This window comes from Perognathus longimembris, chromosome 2 (genome assembly GCF_023159225.1).
Source record: "Perognathus longimembris pacificus isolate PPM17 chromosome 2, ASM2315922v1, whole genome shotgun sequence".
Classification (NCBI taxonomy): Eukaryota; Metazoa; Chordata; class Mammalia; order Rodentia; family Heteromyidae; genus Perognathus; species Perognathus longimembris.
This window is the reverse complement of record NC_063162.1, coordinates 88,336,228-88,361,218: the sequence shown is the minus strand read 5'-3', so window position 1 is coordinate 88,361,218 and position 24,991 is coordinate 88,336,228. Positions and strand designations below refer to the sequence as shown.

The 24,991-nt window shown below is 40.9% G+C and overlaps 1 protein-coding gene across 4 annotated transcripts; it reads right to left on the bottom strand.

The window, feature by feature from the left end:
• Nucleotides 1-380: 380 nt before the first annotated feature.
• Tra2a (transformer 2 alpha homolog) lies at nt 381-23,084 on the bottom strand. Of its 4 annotated transcripts, none has more exons than XM_048339686.1 (9): nt 22,868-23,084; nt 22,237-22,330; nt 10,530-11,253; nt 8,720-8,879; nt 6,744-6,932; nt 3,142-3,257; nt 1,221-1,349; nt 785-852; nt 381-485 (listed from the first exon to the last, which is right to left on the bottom strand). In XM_048339686.1, the coding sequence occupies exons 4-9, from the start codon at nt 8,750-8,752 to the stop codon at nt 475-477; spliced, it is 546 nt and encodes a 181-aa protein (XP_048195643.1). In that variant the 5' UTR covers nt 8,753-8,879; nt 10,530-11,253; nt 22,237-22,330; nt 22,868-23,084; the 3' UTR covers nt 381-474. The 4 variants fall into 4 exon arrangements, with proteins under 4 accessions (XP_048195643.1, XP_048195644.1, XP_048195641.1 ...); XM_048339687.1 differs by lacking the exon at nt 22,237-22,330 and having other exon boundaries at nt 10,530-10,663; nt 10,945-11,253; XM_048339684.1 differs by lacking the exon at nt 22,237-22,330 and having other exon boundaries at nt 10,530-10,663.
• Between the last annotated feature and the right edge of the window lie 1,907 nt (nt 23,085-24,991).

The following is a 24,991-nucleotide window of genomic DNA, read 5'->3' as shown; positions in this document are numbered from 1 at the left end:
TTCCTCTATAGCTTCCAACTTCCTACACTCAACTATTTGACTACTCCATGCCATTGCAGACAAACCTGACGTGACTGAACTACTTCATGTGTGACTCTCTTCCTCAGAAGACAGTTTAAAGTCTGTCGAAAATACAGGTTTCTATTACAATGCCTACTACAATATCTGACACAAGTAATTTCTTTCCTCATGTGGTTAGCTAGGAGTTAATCTTTCATAAAGGCAAAGAAAAATCACAAAGCATGAATACTGGGTTCCCTTTTCAAGATGTTTGACTACACAAAATGACCACAATTACATCTTTAAGAGTATAACAGAAGTGGTGGGAAACAGCAACACAACTGACAAAGTGTAGATGCCAGTAAATCAGGATTTTTTTAAAGGAGTAGGAAAGATTTAGAAGCTTGGGGAAACCCAGGATTAAAAAAAAGAAAAGAAAGCAAAATAGCATCCTTAATTGCAATCATTCCATGATCAATAGCGTCCTGAAAGAGAAAGAAAAACAAAACAGTCAGAATGACGATTACCATCTGACGTACCTATTACCTTTCAACCTACTTACAACCCTCCCCTCACAGCCTAAAATAAGATATTAATTAGAAATGAGTTATTTTGTTGTTGCTGTGCTTTTTCTGCTGTACTTGTTTCCCTTTTAAGACAAAGGTCTATAGTCTAAGCTGACCTTCAAAATCACAGGCTGCCTCCCAAGTGCTAAGATTATATGTATATGCCTCATGATCCTTAAGAAACAAGATTTTAATCCTCTAAAAGCAAACTCACTTACTTGGGCTGTAAGAACGAGATCTTGATCGGGATCTGTATCGACTATAATAAGGAGAAGGTGATCTTCTTCTGTAAGAAATCAAAGACTGCTTAGCATAAAACATCACCACACTCAAATGCAAGTTAAACTCTATTCTGAAAACATCACATATATTTTATTTCATTTGGAAGGGCTGGGGATTGATTCCAGGGTTGAGTAATGCAAGGATGTTCTACCAGAGTGACACTCCTGGCCCTATTTATTTTAAACATCAAGTCTTGTTTGTCTTTTTAAAAGATGGGAGTCTATGTTGGGCACTAGGCTCAAGTGATTCCCTACCTCAGCTCCCTATAGCTGGGACTACTGCCACCTAGCAACGACCTAGTTAAATATAAAAGTATCAATAATACATGGGCCACCACCCAATTCAGAACAGAAATCTAAAAAACAAAATTACCTGTACCGATAATCATAATCTTCGTATCTGTCATACCCTCGATCATATCCTCTATCATAGTAAGAATCACGACGTCTGCCACCACCGCCACCTCCACCACCACCTCCACCGCCACCTCCACCACCGCTACTGTAGGAAAAAGAAAAGTTATACAGCAATGGAAATGACTAATGTTCCACCACTGCTACTGTAGGAAAAAGAAAAGTTATACAGCAATGGAAATGACTAATGTTCCAAGATTATTCAACTGAAAACAGAAGCAAAAAAGATAAAAACAACCCTTCATGACAAATGCACATCTTATTTTGCTGATTTCCATGATATTGTTTTTTAGTTGTGTATGTGTGTGTGCAAGTACTAGGGCTTGAACTCAGAGCCTGAGCACAGTCCTTGAGCTTCTTTGCTGAGACTAGCATTCTATACTACTTGAGCCACAGTTCCACTTCCAGATTTTTTGGTGGCTAACTGTAGATAAAGAGGCTCATGGACTTTTCTGCCCAGGCTGGCTTTGAATGGTGATCCTCAGATCTCAGCCTCCTGAGTAGTCAGGATAACAGGTGTAAGCCACCTGTACGTGGCATGCTTTGGTGTTAATTATGCCTATGAACAACTAAAAGGTAATTAAATATTAATAATAAAAAGTATAACTCTAAGTATTAAAGATGACTCACCCACCTTACATTGAGGTTCAGCACCAAAACTCCAAGGATCTGATATTCAAACCTCTGGAGTTGAATTTAAAACTTTGTTTGTGGGGCTCGGAATGTGGCCTAGTGGTAGAAAGAGTGCTTGCCTAGCATGCTCCAAGTCTGGGTTCCATTCCTCAGCACCACATAAACAGAAAAAGCCGAAAGTGGCACTGTGGCTCAAGTGGTAGAGTGCTAACCTTGAGCAAAAAGAAGCCAAGAACAGTGCTCAGGCCCCGAGTCCAAGCCCCAGGACTGGCAAAACAATCCCCTATCCCCTAAGCCTTTTTGTGTGGGCTGGTCCTGGGCTTGAACTCAGGGCATGGGTGCTGTTGTGCTCAAGTCTTACGCTCTACCACTTAAGCCACAGCTCCACTCTTGGTTTTTTAGTGGTTAAATGAAGAGTTTCATCAATTTTTCTGCCCAGGCTGGCTTTGAACCATCATGATCCTTAGATCTTAGCCTCCAGAGTAGTTAGGATTACAGGTGTGAGCCACCTGGCTGAATTTTTAAAAAGGCCTTCATTGGTGTTACTGCCTAACCACAAGGACACCATTTCCACTTTGTTTGCTGAAGGATCTTCTCATCTAAACCCATTTTCCTCAGAAAGGCTTCAACTAATATGAAAGCATTTATTCCATCTTTTGTTCTCAAATACTTGTTACAGTGTTTGGTTGTGTATTTGAAAGCATTTCTAGCCCCCATTTGTATTTTGCTCAATGTGAACACTGACAATTTCAAACATCAGAAAACACTCCCTGTTGCTGAGATGTGAGGATCGCAGTTGGAAGCCAGCCTGGGCAGGACAGTCCATGAGAGTCTCATCTCCAGTTAACCACCCAAAAAGCCAAAAGTGGAGCTGTGGCTCAAATGGTAGAGTGTTAGTCGTGAGCAAAAATAAACCAAAACTCTAAGGAACAGCACCTGAGCCCTGAGGTGAAGCCCAACGACTGGTACAAAAAAGAAAAAGAAAAAACAATCTTCCCTGCCTTACATACAGAGGACTCCAAAGTCATACAGGAACAAAAAACAGGTGAGAAAGCATGGTTCAAGTGACAGAGTTGCCTCGCAAGTACAAGACCTGAAGTTCAAAAGTAAAACAATACAAAGAATATATATAATTTAATTTAAATTTAATTTAAATATAATTTAATTAGCTTTTAAGTCTTACAGAAAAAAAAAATCATCGTCTGATTAACCACTGCCCCCCAGACCTGTGAAATTTGAAACCTTACTGAGTTGGTCTGCCCATGTAGATGCCTGGTGTAGGTGTATGTGCTCTCTTGGTGATAGAGTAATCCACGCGAATTCTTCTTCCATCCAGCTCCATTCCATTTGCTCTTTCCATAGCCTAGAAAAAAGATAAAGCCAGTTGCAACTCACTATCCTTAAAGTAACTATTAAAAACAAGCAAATCAGCTGGTCATTGTTGGCTCATGCCTATAATCTTAGCCACTCAAGAAGCTGAGCTCTGAGGATCAAGGTTCAAAGCCAGCCAGGGAAAAAAGTTCCTGTAAGACTCTCATTTCCAACTGTGGTTCAAAATGGTAGAGCATGGGGGCTGGGAATATGGCCTAGTGGCAAGAGTGCTTGCCTCATATACATGAAGCCCTGGGTTCCATTCCTCAGCATCACATATATAGAAAAACCCCGAAGTGGTGCTGTGGCTCAAGTGTAGAGTGCTAGCCTTGAGCAGAAAGAAGCCAGGGACAGTGCTCAGGCCCTGAGTGGAAGCCCCAGGACTGGCCAAAAAAAAAAAAAGCAAAAACAAAAACAAAAAAAACCTTACAGGTTTTATTCACAACCTTCTTCTATTCTTGTTCTTTAGTCCACAGTTCAATATGCTAGTAAGACACTATAAAGTAGCCAAGAAACGATAAACATGAATTTATGATAATACCCTTTCAGCTTCTTGCTGAAAATAAGTTAAAGATTCACAAATTTAATGTAATTCACAAAGACTTAATTTTTAAGCCCCCTAGGAGACTTCTGTTTTCTGTGTGGGAAGGAGATGGTTCTCTCACACCCCCAACCCCCAACCCCACCGGCAAATCTCTTCATTAACCCTGTCATACCAAAATGAGTCCATGCTTAAACTTAAAACCCAACAAATGACCCAAAAATCTCTAAAGCTGGGCATGGAGGGAGTATGCCTACAATCCCAACACTCTAGGAAGGAGTGCAAGATCAGACTGGACTAAATAGCAAAACTTTCAAAAGCAAGAAACAAGAAACCGTGAACACTGCCACCTAGTGAACTTCAAAAACAAAGGAATTTAACCTGCACACAAGTGCTTCTGTCTTTAACATGGAAATATGTGTATGTATATACACAGGATCTCTCAAGTGTAGTCTAACCTTGAACATGAGATCCTCATTCCTCAGTCTCCCGAGTTACTGGATTAAATGTTTCACAATAATGCCTGGCATGAAAAAGAGCTATCTGTACTTAATATATATCATTTTAGGACACATATCCCATTACTTCTAGATTTTATACTTACGTCCAAGTGCCTCTCTGTATTTATATTTATATAAAATAATATACATATTGAAGCAAACTCCACAATTTGGAGTTCTTTTTCTTTTTGCCAGTCCTGGGGGCTTGAACTAGGGCCTGAGCACTGTCCCTGGCTTCTTTTTCCTCAAGGCCAGCACTCTACCACTTGAGCCACAGTGCCACTTCTGGCCTTTTCTATACCTGTGGTACTGAGGAATCGAACCCAAGTGCTTCACGTATACGAGGCAAGTACTCTACCACTAGGTCATATTCCCAACCCCTTTTTTCCTGTTTTATAAAAAGGTTTTGATGATTCTGTTTTCTTTACTTGATGTATGGTATACCCAAACGTCTTTGGAAGGTTGAGGAGATGGAAAATGGGTGAAAACAGTGGAGCTCACTGGACACTGATGAAAGTGAACTATACAACTCATGGATGCAGATGGGAGGGTGGGACTGGGACAGAGTTAAGGGAACAGGAGACACTGTATGAAAGGAAATGTACTCATTACCTGACTCGTAACTGTAATTCCACTGTACATCATCGCTATAATAAAAAAGCAAAAAACACACACGCGCACAAAAAACAGTCTTGGGGCTTAAACAGGGCCTGGGTGCCATTCCTGAACTTTTGTGTTTAAGGCTAGTCCTCTACCACTTGAGCTACAACTGTACTTCCACCTTTGAAGATTAATTGGAGATGAGTCTCGTGGACTTTGTACCTCAGATCTTGGCCTCCTGAGTAGCTATGATTACAGGCATGAGCCACCAAATCCTAGCTCATCCAGGGTTTCTTAACCTTGGAAACTGATTCCATATTACAGGGGGCCATTCTGTGCATGATAGTAATCATGTTGCTGTGGGGATCTCACTGTTACCCAGGAGCCTCTTGATGATCTCACCTCAGCTTCCTGAGTAGTAGCGACTACAGGTATGCACAATACCAAGTGTACTATCAGATTATGGCATGTTCAGCAGCATTTCTGGTTTCTACCCACTCAATGCCAATACCTATTATTTTTAAACTAAATGCCAATTTTTATTATTGTTTATGTTGTACATATCAATGTATTATTTTCCAATTATAAAATAGATTGGTAAAACATAAGAACAAAGTTCTATATTTATAGATGGGTTCAGAACCAGTTGTAAGAATAAAACTTAATATAACACACACTTTACCTTTCCCATTAAAATAAACAGCTCTATTATTTATTATTTTGCCAGTCCTGGGGCTTCCACTCAGGGCTTGAGCACTGTCTCTGGCTTCTTTCTGCTCAAGGCCAGCACTCTACTACTTGAGCCACAGCGCCACTTCTGGGTTTTTCTATGTATGTGGTGCTGAGGAATCGAACCCAGGGCTTTATGTATGCGAGGCAAGCACTCTTAACACTAGGCCATATTCCCAGCCCTAAACAGCTATATTATGGCATAGCTTACTTTACAAAGAAGATTTCAATCAAGATAAAACTAAATCAAAAGAGCCTGCATTCTTAACACTTGAGAGACAGAGGATTGAGGACTCCAAGTTCTAGGCTAGCCTTGGCTGTATAATGAGGTTGTCTTCAAAACAAAACAAATTACATGTATGAAAATGGAACTAGCCAGGCTCTAGTGGCTCATGTTTATAACTCTCCTACCTACTCAGAAGGCTGAGAGTTGATGATAGCAGTTCAAAGCCAGCGGAGCAGGAAAGGGCATGAGATTCTTAGATTAACAACCAAAACCAAACCAGAACTGGGCATGTGGCTTAGTGGTAGAGTGCTTCCCTAGCTTGCACGAAGCCCTGGGTTCAATTCCTCAGTACCACATAAAGAGAAAAAGTCAGAAGTGGTGCTGTGGCTCAAGTGGTAGAGTGCTACCCTTGAGCAAAATAAGTTCAGGGACAATTAAGTTCAAGTCCTGGGATTGGTAAAAAAACAAAACAACAAACCAGAAGTGGAGCTGTGGCTCAAGTAGTAAAGTGCAAGCCTTGAGCACAAAAGCTCAAGGGCAGTACCTACTAGGCCTTGACTTCAAGCCCCAGAACTAACACAAAAACACATATACAAAGAAGGAATCAGCAGGGTTTTAAGAGGGGGGCGAGAATGATGTAAAGTGTGGCACTGATTTAGTCTTGCTGTATTCATAAACTGACATAAATTGAAGTCCTTTCCATGAGTAGCTAAAAAGATAAATTAAAAAACTGAAATAGAAACATAAGTGAAACTGGTCACTCTAACATTTTAACATTGATAGGTTAAGTTTAAATCAGGTTAAAGTTCTGTTATATTAGAACTAAATAGTACCACAATCCTACTATCATTCACTGAATAATCTTTCAAAATAAAAACAAACCTCCTTGGAGTCATCTATTCTCTCAAAATACACAAAAGCAAATCCACGTGATCGCCCAGTACGTTGATCATAAACCACATTGACACCACTCAATGGTCCGTATCGAGAAAATACTTCACGAAGATCTCTCTCTGTTGTGTACAAACTGAGGCCAAACACTCCCAGACAAGTGTTGGGATCTGGATTCGCCTATCAAATAAAGACAGTATTAAGTTTTAGTTAAAATCAAACTAAGACAACCTACATATAGAATATATTGTTTCCAGTCATTAAGAAACCTAAAGTAAGTAAACCTTATTATTTCATAATTCACAGGAACACCCAGACTTTCTTTGAAACATTTCATAGATACAACCTGAGCAAAAATGTTTCTAACCCAAGAATTTTAAGAATTTACTATTTATGCCCAATATGAGACTTATTTGGAGCCAATGACCTAGATATTTACACTTTCATTCTTTATCAACAATATTCTTTGAATGTTTCTGATTTTAAAATTAAACATAAATTATATTCTATTATGAAATATGACATACTCTACCATAGTTAAATGAGTGTTATCAGATAGGATAAGCAAAGAACTTTAGAATGACACATGCTCAAAGCTAGCACTCTACCACTTTGAGTCACAGCTCCACTTCTGGTTTTTCTGGTGGTTAAGTCAAGATAAAGTCTCATGGACTTCTCTGCCCAGGCTAGCTCTGATTCTAAATCTTCAGATCTCAGCCTCCACAGTAGCTAAGAGTACTGGTATGAGCCACTGGTACCCAGCTCCTAATTTTCTATAACATAACATCATAAAGATGCAAATTGTTAATATTTTTTTTTGGTGCCAGTCCTAAGGCTTGAAGTCTGGTCGCTGCCCTATCCCTGAGCTTTTTAAAATTTTTGCTACTCATGGGCTAGAACTCTGGGCGGTTTGGGTGCTGTTCCCTGGGCTCCTTCTTGCTAACAGCTAGTTCTCTACTATTTGAGCTACAGTGTCACTTCTGGCTTTTCCTGTGATTAACTGGAAGATAAGTCTCTCAAACTTTCTTTCCAAGGCTGGCTTTGAACTGTGATCCTCAGATCTCAGTCTCCTGTGTAGCTAGTATTATAAGTGTAAGCCACTGGCACCCTGTTCCTGAGCTTTTTTTTTTTGACCAGTCCTGGGGACTGGACTCAGGGCCTGAGCACTGTCCCCGGCTTCTTTTTGCTCAAGGCTAGCACTCTGCCACTTGAGCCACAGCGCCACTTCTGGCCGTTTTCTGTATATGTGGTGCTGGGGAATTGAACCCAGGGCCTCATATATACGAGGCAAGCACTCTTGCCACTAGGCCATATCCCCAGCCCTGTTCCTGAGCTTTTTTTGTTCAATACTAGTGCTCTACCTTGAGCCACAGCTCCACCTCTGGATTTATTTATTTATTTATTTTGGTGGCCAATTAGAAATAGTCTCTCCAACATTCCTGCCTGGGCTGGCTTTGAACTGGGGATCTCAGATCTCCAGCCTCCTGAGTAGCTAGGATTTAGCCACTGGTACCAAGCTTCATTTCTTTTAAACCATTCAGAAGTAAAGAAAATATAATCCCTTTGTAGCAGCTATCATGAAGTATGCAGGCTTGCTAAAACAATGGCATTTCCTTTATGGCACATCTCATGTTTATTTGGAAATCTAAAACAGCTAATTAAGGGTGTTTCTTGAGTACTACCTTCAACAACAATGGTCTAGCCAGGCACTGGTGGCTCACACCTATAATCCCAGCTACTCAGAGGCTGAGATCTGAAGATACTGTTCAAAGCCAGAGTGGCAGAACACCAGCTAGCTGTGAGCAAGCAAACTAAGCAAGAGGTTCTGCTCAAGCCTCAGAATCCACAAGCAAACATAAAAGCAATGATCTTGTTTGCATTTTAAATAAAAGGGGGAAAAAAGAAAGATATTAAGCCATAACTACACAAGAAAAAAAAAAGGTGGCATTAACCTTTATACCACATACCCTGCTGCCTGTATGTCTTCTCCGATTAGACATTGGAGAGTGACTTCGGCTCCTCCGTCGCCGGTATTCTGGTGTATAGGACCTACTTCGAGATCTTCTCCTGTGAGAGTGAGACCTGGATCGAGTGTATCGTCTATGAGAATGCCTCCTTGACCTTGACCTTTGATGGAAATAATTCAAGTAAAAAATATTGGAATAACCTATCATTTTTCTCTTCCAAGATTATATACATAGACCCCCAACTATTCTCAATTTTGTTTTTTTCTTTTTTGTCATAATGGAGATCAACAACATTCTACTAAGTTACACACTTAGTCTTGCCTTTGGCCTTTCTGGGAAAAAAAAAATCTCTCTTCAATCACTGTAACCTCTCCCTATTCCTATTCTGTCTAATCCCTTCCATGCTCACTCCATTTACATTACCTTCAAACACATTAAAAGCTTTACTTTCCTTAAAAAGGAAAACAAGGGCTGGGGATATGGCCTAGTGGAAAGAGTGCTTGCCTCATATACATGAAAGCCCTGGGTTCAATTCCCCAGCACTACATATACAGAAAATGGCTAGAAGTGGCACTGTGGCTCAAGTGGCAGAGTGCTAGCCTTGAGCAAAAAGAAACCAGGGGCAGTGCTCAGGCCCTGAGTCCAAGCCCCAGGACTGACAAAAAAACAAAAAACAAAAAGAACACACAGTCATTACCTCTACAGTAAAATTCTAATCACAATCTTCATATAGTTTTCTATGTGCTTTGTGGTTACGTTATCTTTTTTCAATTTTTCTTTGGCATGCTGAAAATCTAGTTATCTGCTTAATTTATAAAATCTAACTATTTTAGTACATTTCTAAATAAATTTTTTTGATGCTTTCTTCACCTTCCCACCCATTAATGTTTACTGCTGCTTCCCATTTCCTATCGCATACAACAATGGGCACGGTATAGCACAGCAGATAGGCCCAAGAATGTTAAAGCTAAGTAGGGAGCTTTAAGTGAAACCTGTCCCTACCCAATCCTGCTAAATTAATGAAAAAATTATTTATCTCATCATTTATGTGACTTATCTTTAAGGTTACCCAAACAAGTAATGTCGGTCATACTAAACAATTTACAGGGCTGGGAATGTGGCTTAGCGTTAGAGTGCTTGCCTACCATGCATGAAGCCTTGGGTTTGATTCCTCAGTACGACATTAAACAGAAAAAGCCAGAAGTGGTGCTGTGGCTCAAGTGATAGAGAACTAGCCTTGAGCAAAAGAAGCTCAGGGACAGTGCCTAGGCCCTGAGTTCAGGCCCCAGAACTGGGGGGGGGGGGGGGGGGAGGGGGGGAGTGTCTCATGGACTTTCCTGCCCCAGCTGGCTTTGAACCATGATCCCCAGACCCCAGCCTTCTGAGTAGCTTAGGAACTGATTATTAAAAGTAAAATTATTCGCTTCTAAATGCTACAGTCTGAGAAAAATTACTTCATGATTCTGAGCCTATGGTGAAGCTTATGTTAAAAAAATGGAGCCTTGGGGCTGGGTATATGGCCTAGTGGCAAGAGAGCTTGCCTCGTATACATGAGGCCCTGGGTTCAATTCCCCAGCACCACATATACAGAAAATGGCCAGAAGAGGTGCTGTGGCTCAAGTGGCAGAGTGCTAGCCTTGAGCAAAAGGAAGCCAGGGACAGTGCTCAGGCCCTGAGTCCAAGGCCCACTCCCCCCCCCCCCCGCCAAAAAAACGTTTTTTTTAAAAAAAATGGAGCCAATAGAGGGATGTGGTTAAACTTTACTGTGAAAAACTCTTGGAAAGCATTTTCAGTATGATTTCAAACTTACCTGGATTTTGATCTTGATCGAGAATGGGATTCAGAGTGTTTGGAAACCCTTGATGGACTACGAGATCCTGACCTGCTCTCCGATTTTACACGAGCAGGAGTACCCGTTGGAGATTTTGACTGAGAGCGAGACTCCTAACAAAGAAGACAGTATTACAAATGGCACTGGTCATATAGATGCCTAACACCTAACATTTAAAGTACCGTAATTATTTATATTGATTGCTCCTGAAAAACAAATGGTTAGGCAATACCCTCCAGAAAAAAATTTCAGCTCATTAATAGCCCATTGTTAATACTGCTAACTGTCCTCAGTAATTCCCTACTTGAACCAGATCACCAATTTTCTATTAACTAAGTAATCATGCAAATTCATCTACAACTTGATCATACAGACACTGGAACATAAACCATACATTTACTTAACCTAGGACCCATTCATTCTTCCAGATCTTTTAATTCTACTTCACTCTTGCTTTCTACTTCTCTTCATTCTTCATTGAGTTTTTCATTTTTCATACTTCGTGTATTCTTCCCCAATTCAAACAATTCAAAATAGCCTTAAAAATATTCAAGTGCTTCTATCTGACCAATCTTCTGTTCAAATTTTTCCCCCATTCAATTTTAATTTTCTGATCTTTAATACTTTTCATTAGCCTTCTTTTATCTTGATTTATCTTCCACATTCTTGGAAAAAACTCTTCAATTTCTTCACGAACATTAACCTTAATGGAAAAAGAACATTTAGTATATTTAAGCACGTGGGGATTATAAAACTCTGCTGGAGTTTAGAATGTTATCTACCAAATGGAAAGGCCAGCAGGTAAAGTGCAAATAACTAATTTATTAAAAAAAAAAACAATTTTATAGTCTTTAAAATTGATCAATGTGTAGTTTCTAACAGAATTCACTGAATTTCTCTAAATGAGGCTTTTGACCATACTTTTTTACCCTCCTCCCCTTTCACGCTCCATTCCTGTTCCTAAAAAGTAAGCAATTTTAATATAAATATTAAACTCAAATAGAAATCTAACAAACTGTACTTCCCCACTCCCACCTAAATACTGTTTTCCCACTGTTTTATAACCTGAAGATTCTTACTGATCTTAGAACAAACTTTCAATAAGTCATGCTAAGAATCAATATGTAATTAAAGCATAGCATCTCAGGCCAAAACCTTTGTATGCAACTATCTCAACCCATACATCATAGTACACATGCCAAGAATCAAAGTAAAAAAAATTAACAAAATTACTAACACCTCTCTTTCCAATTTTGACTATATTATCTTTGCTTATCCTGACTTAACCACAATGCTCTGAAGGCAAATATACTATAAAAGCTAAGGGGAAAGTGGAAGCACAATTCCTAAAATGTGCATCTTTGCCACTGTATCATTTTAAAATACTATACTGCCTGGGAATATCATAATGTATATGAAGTTACAAAATTTGTATCATGACCTCCGTCTTGATCCTACCTCTTTCATGCATGTATTAAAAAGTAATGTATTTATATGCACTTTTACTTTTTTCAGTGTATACTTCATCTGTGTGTACACTTCAGTGAACAAGTGTACATCTCCATGCCAAAGTTTACTGGTTTCTACAAATTTCAGATGCACATCAAAACTCTCCAAATAAAGAAACATAACTTCTTGTAAGTTTCTTTAATTTGACAGATAAAAGGCCCTCCTGACCAAATTGAACCAACTTTGGTTTTTCTATTCACTTATTACTTGATTATAAAAGTAATCGCCTCAAGTTCATAAATGCAATTTCACAGTAATTTTCATTTATACCATAAGACTATCATACAGCCTTCGTATAACAGCATCCTTAAAACCTTCCTTTCAAGTTTAATGTCAAAAGAATTATCAAGAACTGTATAATGCTAGTCTCTTCTGCAACTAAACTAAAATACCTTTCCCTCTATGGACTTCTCTTCTATAAAATAGATGCTCTGGCTTAACATTCAGCAGTGACTGGAACAATATGAAAATCACCAGACTTTGTTATGTAGATACAGCAGAAGGCTTTGCTCTGAGACACTAACACTTTTAACTTTAACTTACCAGGACAGAAATAAAAACTGAAATGGCTAGAGTTATTTTTGAATGTTTATACAACACTTTCTAATATGACAAAAGTTTAACAGTCCAAACACATGTTATTTCTAAATGTGCTATTTCTTATTAAAGTCTGCTCTCATGGACATAACTTGAATAGTTGCTAGAAACAACCACTTCTGAGTAATTAAACTAACTTGGTATTATCTTTTTTTTTTTTTTTTTTGGCCAGTCCTGGGGCTTGGACTCAGGGCCTGAGCACTGTCCCTGGCTTCTTTTTGCTCAAGGCTAGCACTCTACCACTTGAGCCACAGCGCCACTTCTGGCCATTTTCTGTATACGTGGTGCTGGGGAATTGAACCCAGGGCCTCATGTATACAAGGCAACACCTAACTCCTTTGTTACCCTTCTTTTTCGCATATCCAGGAAATCTAAATCTGCTTAACTTTTCTTCATGGAATCACCAATCATCAGATATCAAGGAGTTTTCTTATCCCAAATTCTTATTATCTTACAACTGTAAGTAAGCTTAGTTAACCTAAAGAACTACAAATATGAAGTAAACTTATTCTTCAGAAATACCTAACAATATCAAAATACTACTATAAGAACTGTGGTTGTCTTTACACAATGATCATACTAATATTAATCATTTTAAAGTAGCTTATTTCTTCTCAAACACTGTCATCAAATAAATGCCATTTTTCACTAAACTCTGCAGTAGAAATCCCAGATAATCCTATTTTCTTTGGCCTGCCTCTATTATGAAGCAAATTCAACATTTAATATTTTATTTTTGGCACCCGTCCTGGGCCTTGAACTCTGACTAGGTGTAGTCTCTTGAGTTTTTGTGCTCAAGGATATCATTGTCACTTGAGCCACAGCCCTATACTTCTGGTTTTCTTGTGGTTAATTACAAATGAGTCTCAAGGACTTTCCTGCCTAGACTGGCTTCAAACTATGATCCTCAGATTCCAGTCTCCCAAATAGCTAGGATTATAGGCACAAGCTATTTATTTTATGATGTTTATGAGGTGGACTCTCCCTTAAGTTGCCTACTCTCAAACTTGTGGGCTCAAGTGATCCTCCTGTCTCAGGCTCCTAAACAGCTGGGACATTACAGGCACATGTGATCACAGCTGGCTAATATTTTTTTTCTTTTTGTGGTGAGGAGGGCTGGCAATACTGGGGGTTGCACTCAGGGCCTGTAGTTTATTTGGCTGGCTTGATGCTCTGACTTGAGCCAAGCCTCCAGCCCAGCTTTGCACTGGTTATTTTTGGAGACTAGTGTCTTATGGACTTTTCTGCCCCAGGTGGCTTTTAACTGCAATACTCCACTTTCCTGCCTGAGTAGGTAGAATTACAAGTGTGCACAAGCCACTCTCCATTTTTTTTTTTTGGGCAGCATGGGAGCACTGATGGGAGCACTGTGTGTATCTGAACTCTAGCTCTCAGCCTTGCTAGGCAGGCACTGAATCAATCCACTGAGTCACATACCTCCAGTCAATTTACATGTGTGTGCACATGCACACATGCCAATACTAAGGCTTGGGTGTTGTCCTTTAGTGTTGTGCTAAAGGCTAATGTTCTACCACTTGAGCTATGGCTCCCCACTTCCAGCTTTTTGGTGGTTAACAGGAGGTAAGAGTCTCATAAACTTTCCTGCCTGGGCTTGCTTTTAACTGATTCTCAGATCTTACCCCCCTGCTAGCTAGCCTCCTGAGTTGCTAGTATAGTACAGGCCTGAGCCACTGTTAACCAGCTCCACTTGACTTTTTAAAACTAAGCCACTTAGTTAAAATGGGCAGATTAATGACTTATCATCAGCTACATCACAGATTGTACCTGGTGATATTTGGGACTGAATCCATGGTCCCTTTTATATTTTAACTTTTAACAGAAATTGTAAATAGGCTTCCAATCTACCTCACATACTATAACCAGAATAAACCAGGTAAAAAAGTTAGTTCTCAAAGCACAACTTGCTCTTTGTTTTGTAATTTACTACAGGCACAAGTTACTGCAGAACATGACTGATTCTTACCACAAGCAGTAACAGCAGTCTTTAATGCATCATAAAAAAATCCAAAACATGGAATTTTAATACTACAAATAAACACAAATATAAACACTATAACCCTTTTAATATTAAGGTCACATAAATGTATGCCAAATGTACTATGACTGTTTCCTACTACTTCATAAAACTGGAGATTCCTTTGACAGAGGGTGTGAGGTTGATTAGAATATATCATTTACGTGTGTTAAAGTGTCACAATGAAATCTCTTATACTACTAATTTATGTCAATAAAAAAAAATCAAAGAGATTCCTATAAAAATACACTAGTGAATTTAAACTGTATGTCCCAAAGACAGCATATTTAAGATTATCCCAAAACTTTACAAACCCTAAAGAATGAAACAACCTTTTCTATTTTCTCCATTTTTCAGCCTATAAAAGTAACAGTTCCATCTTTATTGTCTCAGGTAAAGCAGATACTTCTTTAACAAAAGCTAAGCTGATAAAAGAAATACTTCATCTCTAAACAACAATTTAAGATCACATGTGGCTGCTAAATAAAGAGTAATATAGTCTACATTTGCAAAGTGTCACAGATATCCTAACATTGTATGGCTGTATACCTCTAAAACTTAAGAGTAACTCTCCAAGCTTTTTAAAAAAATCATAAGTGACTTAGTAACTGGCATTCACAATCTTTTTTCTTTTTGTGTGTCAATAGCTGACTTAACTCAGGGGGTTGATGTTTTCTGCTCACAGCTCTCTTGAGATTTTTGTACTAGTTAATTAAAAATCTCTCAAGACTTTTCTGCCCAGACTAGCTTTGAATTCAACCTTCAGATCTCAAGCTCCTTAGTAACTAAGATTACAGGTATGAGCCACCAGCACCTGGATATATTAAAATTGAAACCAATGCCATAATGGTGAAGTTACCTGTAAAACTTCATCAGCTTTTGTACAAATTTTAAATGTGGCCCACAAGCTTGCCAGCTTATAACAAACCATCATATTGAAAAAGTTTCATGTACAAGTGGCAATAGTGGCTCAAACTAAACTATTAATAACCAATCATACCTCTGTCTACTAATGTTCCAGTGCATTGGAATATCATGAATTTTGTGTAAATCAGATGACAGGACTCCTGGTTTCAAAAAGACAAAAAACAAAAAAACCCAACCCTAACTTCTTTTTGGCAAGCCAGACCTGAACCACACCTTTGATGAGTATTCACAACTTCAGGGAGGGAAGAAAAACTTTACTTCCTTTCATCATTCTCAATTTAGTATTTACAAACCTCTGTGATTGCTACAATCTTCTTTCTTCTATTTGTCTTATTCAATCTGTTAGGACATATGAGAATACACAACTTTTACTAAGTCCCTGGGTCAATTCTGACTGCTGGGCCACTGCTGAGGTTTTCAGTAAGTCAGGTTCTAGGAAAACTACCAGGCTAATTATTCACACTAAATTATAAAAAGTAACTCTTACCTCTTACAAAATTAAATCCATATATAGGTTTATCATTAAAAAAATTATTCATCCCAAGATATTTAAATCCCTTCTTTCAGTTCAACTCTTTTCCCTCATTTTAGGAATGGGTCAAAGTATAAACATCTTGGACAAATCTATAAAATTCTAGCTGTACACTGTGGATATAATTGCACTACTTCTTTTCAAAAGTCTCCTTTTACTTTTAGTGAACAAATTAGCACCTCAATGTAGTAATACAAAATATAAGCTTTAGGATTTTTTTTTTTTTGGCCAGTCCTGAGGCTTGAACTCATGGCCCGAGCACTGTCCCTGCCAATTTGAGCCACACCACCACTTCTGGCTTTTTCTATATATGTGGTGCTTCATGTACATGAGGCAAGCACTCTTGCCACTAGGCCATATTCCCAGCCCAGCTTTAGGATTCTTTTTTTTTTTTTTTTTTGGCCAGTCCTAGGCCGTGAACTCAGGGCCCGAGCGCTGTCCCTGGCTTCTTTTTTGCTCAAGGCTAGCACTCTGCCACTTGAGCCATAGCGCCCCTTCTGGCCATTTTCTGTATATGTGGTGCTGAGGAATCGAACCCAGGGCCTCATGTATACTAGGCAAGCACTCTTGCCACTAGGCCATATTCCCAGCCAGCTTTAGGATTCTTTAAGCTTGCAAATTATTTCCTTGGATGGAGCAGTGGAGAAAGAACAAAACACTAAACTGGCTAAATGATAAGAGCTTAAAACTTTAAACCCAAGTCAAAAATAGAACTGATACTATCCCAACTACAAGAACAGCTCCCTCCCTTCTTTCAATAGGCCGATTTGAAAATGTATAAAATCAAACTGCTGGAGCTAAACTAAGTCTTTTTTTTTTAAAGCTATATAAATGTATTACATTTCTCCATTTATTAATATTTAAGGGGGTCCTGCAGCTTGAACTCAGGGCCTGAATTTCAGCCTCGTGAGTAGCCAAACAGTCATGAGCCACTGGTACTGGGTTCCAGCATTTTTTCCGGACTTAAACTCAGGGCCTCTTGTTCTCCCCCTTGGTGTTCTACCACCTGGGCTACACCCCTACCTCTTGCATTTCGGCTGATTAATTGGAGTAAGAGTTTCTTGGATTTGTTTGCTTTAGCTGGCTTTATTCTAAGATTACAGCCTCTTACTAGGATTTTATAAGTTGTGAGCAGCCAGTACCCAGCTAAATTAACACTTTTGATTCCACTTAGTACAAATAAATTCGTATTCCTTTTCACTTTGGGGGGGGGGGGGTGTCTGCCAATCTTGGAGTTTGAACTCAATGCTGGGTGCAGTCTGAGCTTTTTTTTTTAATTACTCAAGGCTAACACTATCACTTGGCGCCACAGATTCATTTCTGGTTTTGGGGCTGTTAATTGGAGATAAAAGTCTCAGGGACTTTCTTGTCAGGCTGGCTTTGAACCACAATCCTCAGACCTCAGCCTCCTGAGTAGCTGGGATTACAGATGTGAGTCACTGGCACAAGCTCTCCTTTTCACTTCTATCATCCAATCATCTCCACTCTTGCCTCTAGGCCATATTCCCAGCCCTCATCTCCTATTTTAAAAGGAGTAAGAACTCTAGGATCATTTAAAAATACTTCAGTTCTTCAAGGCAGAACAAGCTATGAAAAGGAAGCAAGAATAAACTGTATAGACAAACATTTTAATTGTGTGGGAAGCTGTATGTAGTAAACAGTTCATTCCTTTTTGAGAAGGCATGAAAAACATCACAGCCAACCTCATTCCTAGTTCCAAAAGGGCATTCCACTTAATGTTTTTTAGCTTCATAAATATGTTCTAAGGAAATTGTTTTAAGGTCCTATTTACCTCAATGGCACCATCACTCCCCTGGATCCCTTGAAAATGGTCTCTCTCTCTCTCTGGTTGATTGTGGGGCTTGAACTCAGGGCCTAAGCTAGCACTCTACCACTTTGAGCCACAGCTCCACTTCTGGTTTTCTGGTGGTTAGTTGGAGCTAGGAGCCTCATGGACTTTCCTGCCCTGGCTGGCTTTTACACCTGGCTGGTATGAGCTGGTGCCCAGCTTCCATTACTCATATGGCTATATTGTTTAGAGCAGAGTTTTCCCAAATATTTCAGAACTGTTTCCTGTTGCTAATACCTCAGTACCAATTCTTTACTGAACTCCTTTCATTATTCCCCTCCAAAATTAAGAGTTCAGATGGCTCCTTACTGGTTATTCCAAATTCCTAAATCTAGAATTCAAAAGCCTCCGTAGTCTGACTGCATATTTAGTCAAATGTATCCTTGGCTATTTCAATACAAGTTCCTGTCATGTCACAAGCATACACAACATTGCCTTATGTAATAAAAAAAAAATCCTAAGTTTTCCAATTCCTTAGCTCAGATTCAATTTCTGAATTCCTTACAAAACATAGCACATAGCACTCCATTAAATACTTTTTGCTGGTCCTGGGGCTTGAACTTAGGGCCCAGACTGGGGTCCTGTTTCTGAGCTTTTTGCTCAAGGCTAGTGCTCTATAACTTGAGCAACAGCTCCTCCCAGCCTTTTCTTTTTCAAAGTTAATTTTATTGGAGATAAAAGTCTTAACAAACTTTCCTGCCCAGGATGGCTTCAAACTGAGATCTAAGTTAACAATCTAAGTAGCTAGGATTATAGGCATGAGCTATCAGTGCCTGGCAGTACTCCATTAAATTCTTTTATCAAGATGTGAACTATCAGCAAATTATACTGCAAGTTTTCTTTCTCTCAAGAAGCCCTTACTAATAGAGAAGCAGATGCTCTATCAAGGAATTTCACCTCAGGTTACTTAAAATAGAATTTAGCACATGATCTTTTCTGAAGTTCTTTTACTCAATCTAAAACAGCGTATTAAGCTTCAGTAAACTGCTTTTAGCAATTTTTTTTTAGCCAGTCCTGGGGCTTGGACTCAGGGCCTGAGCACTGTCCCTGGCTTCTTTTTGCTCAAGGTTAGCACTCTGCCACTTGAGCCACAGTACCACCTCTGGCCTTTTCTATGTATGTGGTGCTGGGGAATCGAACCCAGGGCTTCATGTATATGAGGCAAGCACTCTTGCCACTAGGCCATATTCCCAGCCCTTTTAGCAATTTTTTAAACAGTGGTTCTAAAACAATAAAATACAATGTGCTCTTCAAACAAGCCAAAATATACAGTACAGTGCATGTATATAATGTGCATAGGACTGAACTTGTGTCAGAAACTTAGTTGTACGTGGCCTTCTGGATTTTAGCATTCCCCCCCCCCCCCCATTTGGTGCCAGTCCTGGGGCTTGAACACAGAGCCTGGGCCCTGTCTGAGCTCTTTTGCTCAAGGCGAGGGGTCTACCACTTAAGCCACAGCTCTACTTCTGGCCTTTTTTAGTGATTAATTGTAGATAAAAGTTTCAGACTTTCTTGCCCAGGCTGGCTTTGAACTCCAATTCTCAGATCTCAGCCTCCTGAGTAGCTAGAATTATAGGCATGAGCACTGGCAGGACTCAGCTTTTAAGTTCTAAAATACTAACATTACTCCAGCCCTTGCAAATCAGCATGGTTGGTAAGTCAGAAGACGTATGAAAGATGGGGAAGTTCCTAAGATACCTTAAAAATAGTCAATACTAGTGTAGTCCTCTTCCTTCAATGGGTTCAGTAGCCTCTAGATAGTTTTCATTTAATTCTAAGTACCATTTTATTAAGTTGGGATTAGTACATAGATTCTGGCTTAGTGGTAGAGTGCTTGCCTAGCATGCATGAAGCCCTGGGTTCAATTCCACATAAACAGAAAAAAACGGATGTGGAGCTGTGGCTCAAGTGGTAGAGTGCTAGCCTTGAGTAAAGAAGCTCAAGGACAGTGCCCAGGGACTGAGTTCAAACCCCAGGAGTGGCAACAAAAAAAAAGAAAGAACTTGCACTTATTATTACACGCATGTACTCTCCACCTGGCCTACAAGTAGTCTTGTACATTAAAGAATTCCTTCATAAGGGAAAACTTTAATCCTCAAGTTAAATTAAGAATGTTCAAAAACATTTCTGCATCTCTAATATCTAATACAGGTAATGACCTACCAATACTTTGCCTAATCTTAGTAAGAAAACAAACTCCACAAAACTTTGAATCCTAAGTACCACTTAACCTTTTTTTTGCCAGTCCTGGGCCTTGGACTCACTCAGGGCCTGAGCACTGTCCCTGGCTTCTTTCTGCTCAAGGCTAGCTAGCACTCTGCCACTTGAGCCAAAGTGCCCCTTTTGGCGTTTTCTATATATGTGGTGCTGGGGAATCGAACCCAGGGCTTCATGTATACGAGGCAAGCACTCTACCATTAGGCCATACCCCCAGCCCCAATTGCCATCGTTTTAAATAACTTGTTTGAATTTAGATACCTTTTAGATATAAAGGTAAGGAGATAGCAGTGTGTACACATTTTTACTTCTGGTAATCAGCAAAAGGTCACTACTTAAAAATAAAACACACTACAGAATATTAAACTGCTAGGGATATCTGGGGGTTAGAGTGCTTATCTAGCATGCTCAAAGCCCTGGGTTTGATCCCAATACTGCAAAAAAAATATATATATATATATGAAAAGCTGAGCAACGTGGCTCAAACCTGTAATCCTAGCTATTTGGGAAGCAGAGATAAAGGATCATAGGTGAGGCTGGTCCAAGCATCTCAACCAAGCCAGAGGTGAAGGCAAGCCAGTCATCCCAGTGACTAAGGTAAACACAAGTAGGAGAATCATAGCCCAGGCTGGCCTGGGCATAAAGTGAGACTGTACCTCCAAAACAATGCAAAAAGGGACTGGAGGTCCGTAGCTCAAGTGACAGTGCCCTCACAGCAAGCTTAAGGCTTGGAGTTCAAACCAAAACAACAACCAGGTATACTTCTGAGAAGCTTCTAACATCCTTCTGATTCTTCAACAAATTACTAAGACAACTATCTCAAAAAACTATCAGCCTGGAAGTACTGATCTTAATTTATACTAAGATACATTGGTTACTACTGGTGAAAAATATTTCTTACAATAAAGATAGAAAGGGAAATGGGTAAAAAAAAATACCCAATCTATCAATGCCTGAATACATTCTAGCCTAAAAACAAGTATTCTCCCCAAATAACTTTTTTTTGGCCAGTCCTGGGGCTAGGGCCTGAGCACCGTCCCTGGTTTCCTTTTTTGCTCAAGGCTAGCACTCTGACACATGAGCCACCACTTCTGGCGTTTTCTGCATATGTGGTGCTGGGGAATTGAACCCAGGGCTTCATGTATACCACAAAGCACTCTTGCCACTAGGCCATATCTTAACCAGGCCCCAAATAACTATTTTTGTCAATTGCTTCCAAGTTCAATCTTAGACAATTAATTGTAGTTTTGTTCCTGAATACTTTACATCTTTAAACAACAAAAGCCTCAACAGACACTCTAGATTTGACTTCAAAAAGTCAAATTTATTCCTTCTAGCACAATCCTCAGCTGTTGTGTTTCCGGTTTCCCTAGTGACTAAAATAAATACCAACAGAACTGACAGAAATGTGTTGCCTGAGGCTTTTTTGTTTTCTTGTTAGGGTTCCACACTCACTTCCATCCATTTCTATTACTAGGGTAACTTCAAAATCAAAACTCGAAAGACAAACGTCCTAGCATATTTTAACCTGAGGATATTTTTGTGTGTGATTTATTGGATCTCAACTAATGAAACCTTCTGAGCCCTCTTCCCTGGAGAGGGGCGAGAGTAAATTGGGAAGGGCTTATCATTTTCAGGTAACCTTTTAAAGAAATACTAAAGGATGCCTAGCTATTTAAAAATAGTGAGCCAGTGAATTCGTTTCAGTTATGTAAGCTTAAAGACAGAATGGTTCTAATTTTTTTTTACCGTAAAAACCTGTAAAGGAGTGATCTTTTTTATTTTAACGAGAAAAGCATTAGAAGTTGAGAGAGAAAAAAAAACAATAACAACCCAACATCAAGGAACGAGAGGGAAAAAAAGAGGCGTTATCGTTTCTCCATAGTCCTTTTGATGTGAAAATTAAAAAAAAAAAAAAAGGTGGAGGAACATGAAGGGAAAAGGCTCCTGGCGTCGTTTTCCCCTCACGGCTGTGGTCTTAAGAACGCTTAAGGAAGGGTCGGTGCGATCGTTGACTAACCACTTCATTAGGCTCTCGTCCCACCTCCAACCTCAAGGCTTTTCGCCCTTTATAGACGCAACGCCGCCGGTTCCGACAGAGACGCGGCCGCTCACTGCAATAGAGAGCCAAGGAGACACAGGCCCCAGCTAGTCCCGCGCCAGCGGCTCCCGCCCGGTCCTCAGCCCCACACACCTCCGGCCCCGACCCCGACCCCCTCGACACGGAGCTCGCTCGGGGGACGCCAGCGGCGCCGCCACGGGAAGCGCCTGGAGAGCCTCCCGGCAGGCGGCCGCCGCCACCCGCCCCACCGAGCTCGGGACCGCGAAGGAAGCCTCGGGCGGGGAAGGGAGGAGAGCGTCGGGGGGGGGGGGTGCAGAGGTGAGGGGTGACCAGTTCAGGTACCGGTCGAGAGAGACAGAGAGCGCGCGGGAGAGAGTGAGCGCCAGCCAGAGGAGGGGCACGGGCTCTCCGGAGTGTCAGGGAGAAGGTGGAACCCAGAAGCCATCTTGGGACGGGACGAGCAATCGCGACGGCTCGAGGCCGCTCCCGCGGGGGAACTCCCCGCAACCTGGCCCGACCGCGCTCGTCCCCAGTGAAACCCCGAGCGTCGGGCCGCCGCCGAAGACGGCTCCCGCGGCTTTGTACTCACTCTGCCCTCGAAGTTGTTCTCCTCTACATCACTCATGTCGGCCAGGCGCTCCACAGAACTAACTAAGAGACAAGTCTCGGCGCGAGGGCCGACGGCCTAAGTCAACTTGGCTGTCTGGACCGTGGGAAAGGGGAGAGAGCCCGTAACAACAAGCTGGGGACTCGCTCCACTCCCACTGGGTCGCAAGCTCCGGCAAAATGGCGCCGGCGCCGCCAGAACCCTCCTGGCGTATCCACTGCGCGACGTAAGAGGGCGGGAGCCGCGGTGACGTCACGAGGCCCCGCCTCCCGCGGGGCTTTGTGTGCAGCCGGGCGGGGCGAGCCGGGAGCCGCACGTGTCCCGCTGGCACGTGGCCTGAGGTTGGAGCCGGGATGCCGGGTTACCGCCAGCTTCAGATTGAGCCCGGTGCCGGTACAACTCAACCATCTCGGAAGATTTTCAGTCCAATTATACTTTCAGTTACCTTAGTTTCTTTAAATATTGCCCATGAGAATTCCTTGTGGCTTTTTTGTTTCTTGTTTTGGGGGTCCCCCTTGAGGCTTAAACTCAGCAAAGGAGCACCGTCCCTGAGCTCTTCTGCTCAAGGCCAGAGCTCTACCACCCTGAGCCACAGCTCCACTTCCGGTTTTCTGGTGTTTAATTGGAGATAAGAGTCTCCCACTTTCTTGCCTGGGCTAGCTTCTAACCATGATCTTCAGATTTCAGCCTCCTGACTAGCTAGGATTACAGGGGTGAGCCACCAGTGCCTGGTTTTATAATTCCTGATAGGACTTACTATTGTTTGTGTAACACAATTTTTAAAAAATCTCTTACAGGTTTGTAATAAACAGGATGACTTGAACCTTCAACTATAATTCTGTTAGGAAAATTAATGTATTAGTATTGTTAAGATTGCTGCTCCTGACACAGTTTCAACACTTGACCTGTCTGTTATTGATTCACCTAAACATAACATCTGGAGATAGACAGCTAGATAGGTACATACATACATACAAGATACAGAGATAGACACATAGGTATCTACACTTACATTTTTGTTGTTCGTGGGGCTTGAACTCTGGGCCTGGATGTTGTCCCTGAGCTCGTCCACTAAAGGCTAGGTCTCTACCACTCAAGCCACAGTGCCACTTCCAGTGAAGTGCCAGACTTTGAAGTCAGGTTCCACTTTACCACGTGAACCTGAGATAAGCAGGCCCTGTGAGCAAACCCAGGACAAGCTTATTAGGGCCCAGTCGGTCAAGAACTCTAACCACTGGGAATGCTTAACTCTAACCACCCCCAGAGTGCCTCGAGCCCTGAGCCAATCAGACTTGTACCTGTATCCTAATCTTGCTTGAACACCTGATTGTTGTAACTTTTTTTTTTTTTTTTGCCTTTATAAGCCCTGTGTAATCACAGCTCGGGGCTCCCTCCTAACCTCCGCTGTGTCGGTGGGTAGGACGAGGCCAGAGTTGCAGCTCGCTTAAATAAAGCCTTGCCTTGCTTTTGCATTTCGGAATGCCTGAGTCTCGGTGGTCTTCTTGGTGGTGGTTTCGCGACTTGACACAACACCAGTTTTCTGGTGGTTAATTGGAGATGAGTCTCATGGACTTTCCTGCCAGGGCTGCCTTTGAACCATGATACCCAGATCTCAGCCTCCTGAGTAGCTAGGATCAACAGGTGTGAGCCACCAGCACCCAGCCACATACATTTTTTGGCAGTACTTTGTTTTGAACTCAGAGCCTTGCACTTCTTAGCCAGCATTTTACAATGAGTTAGTTTTTGTATAGGTCCTCCTGTTTTTGCCTGGGTCAGCCTAGAACCTACCTATGTTTCTTATGTATCTGGATTTGGATTTAGAGTTCAAGCCCCACAATGGACCAAAAAAAAAAACAATAAACAAAAACCCTGAATACAGAAGGATAGAAAATAAGTAAACACATTCAAACAGTTTCAGATAGGAAAAGATCATTTAGTGGGGCAAAAGGTGAGAACTTATTAGAAAAATATCAAAAGCACAAAGGGCCAGAGGCATGGCTCAAATGGTAGAGTGCCTGCCAAATAAGCACAAAGCCCTAAATTCAAACCACAATACCATTAAACATGACATATTTCATCATAATGTGATACAATAGAAAATTCTCA

Excerpts from the sequence above, each read along its gene's own strand:
- Tra2a (XM_048339684.1), bottom strand. The coding sequence starts at position 22,903 with ATGAGTGATGTAGAGGAGAACAACTTCGAGGGCAGA. Across the intron at positions 10,664-22,867 it reads AGAACAACTTCGAGGGCAGA|GAGTCTCGCTCTCAGTCAAA; the intron begins GTGAGTACAAAG and ends CTTCTTTGTTAG. Across the intron at positions 8,880-10,529 it reads CGATCAAGATCAAAATCCAG|GTCAAGGTCAAGGAGGCATT; the intron begins GTAAGTTTGAAA and ends TTTCCATCAAAG.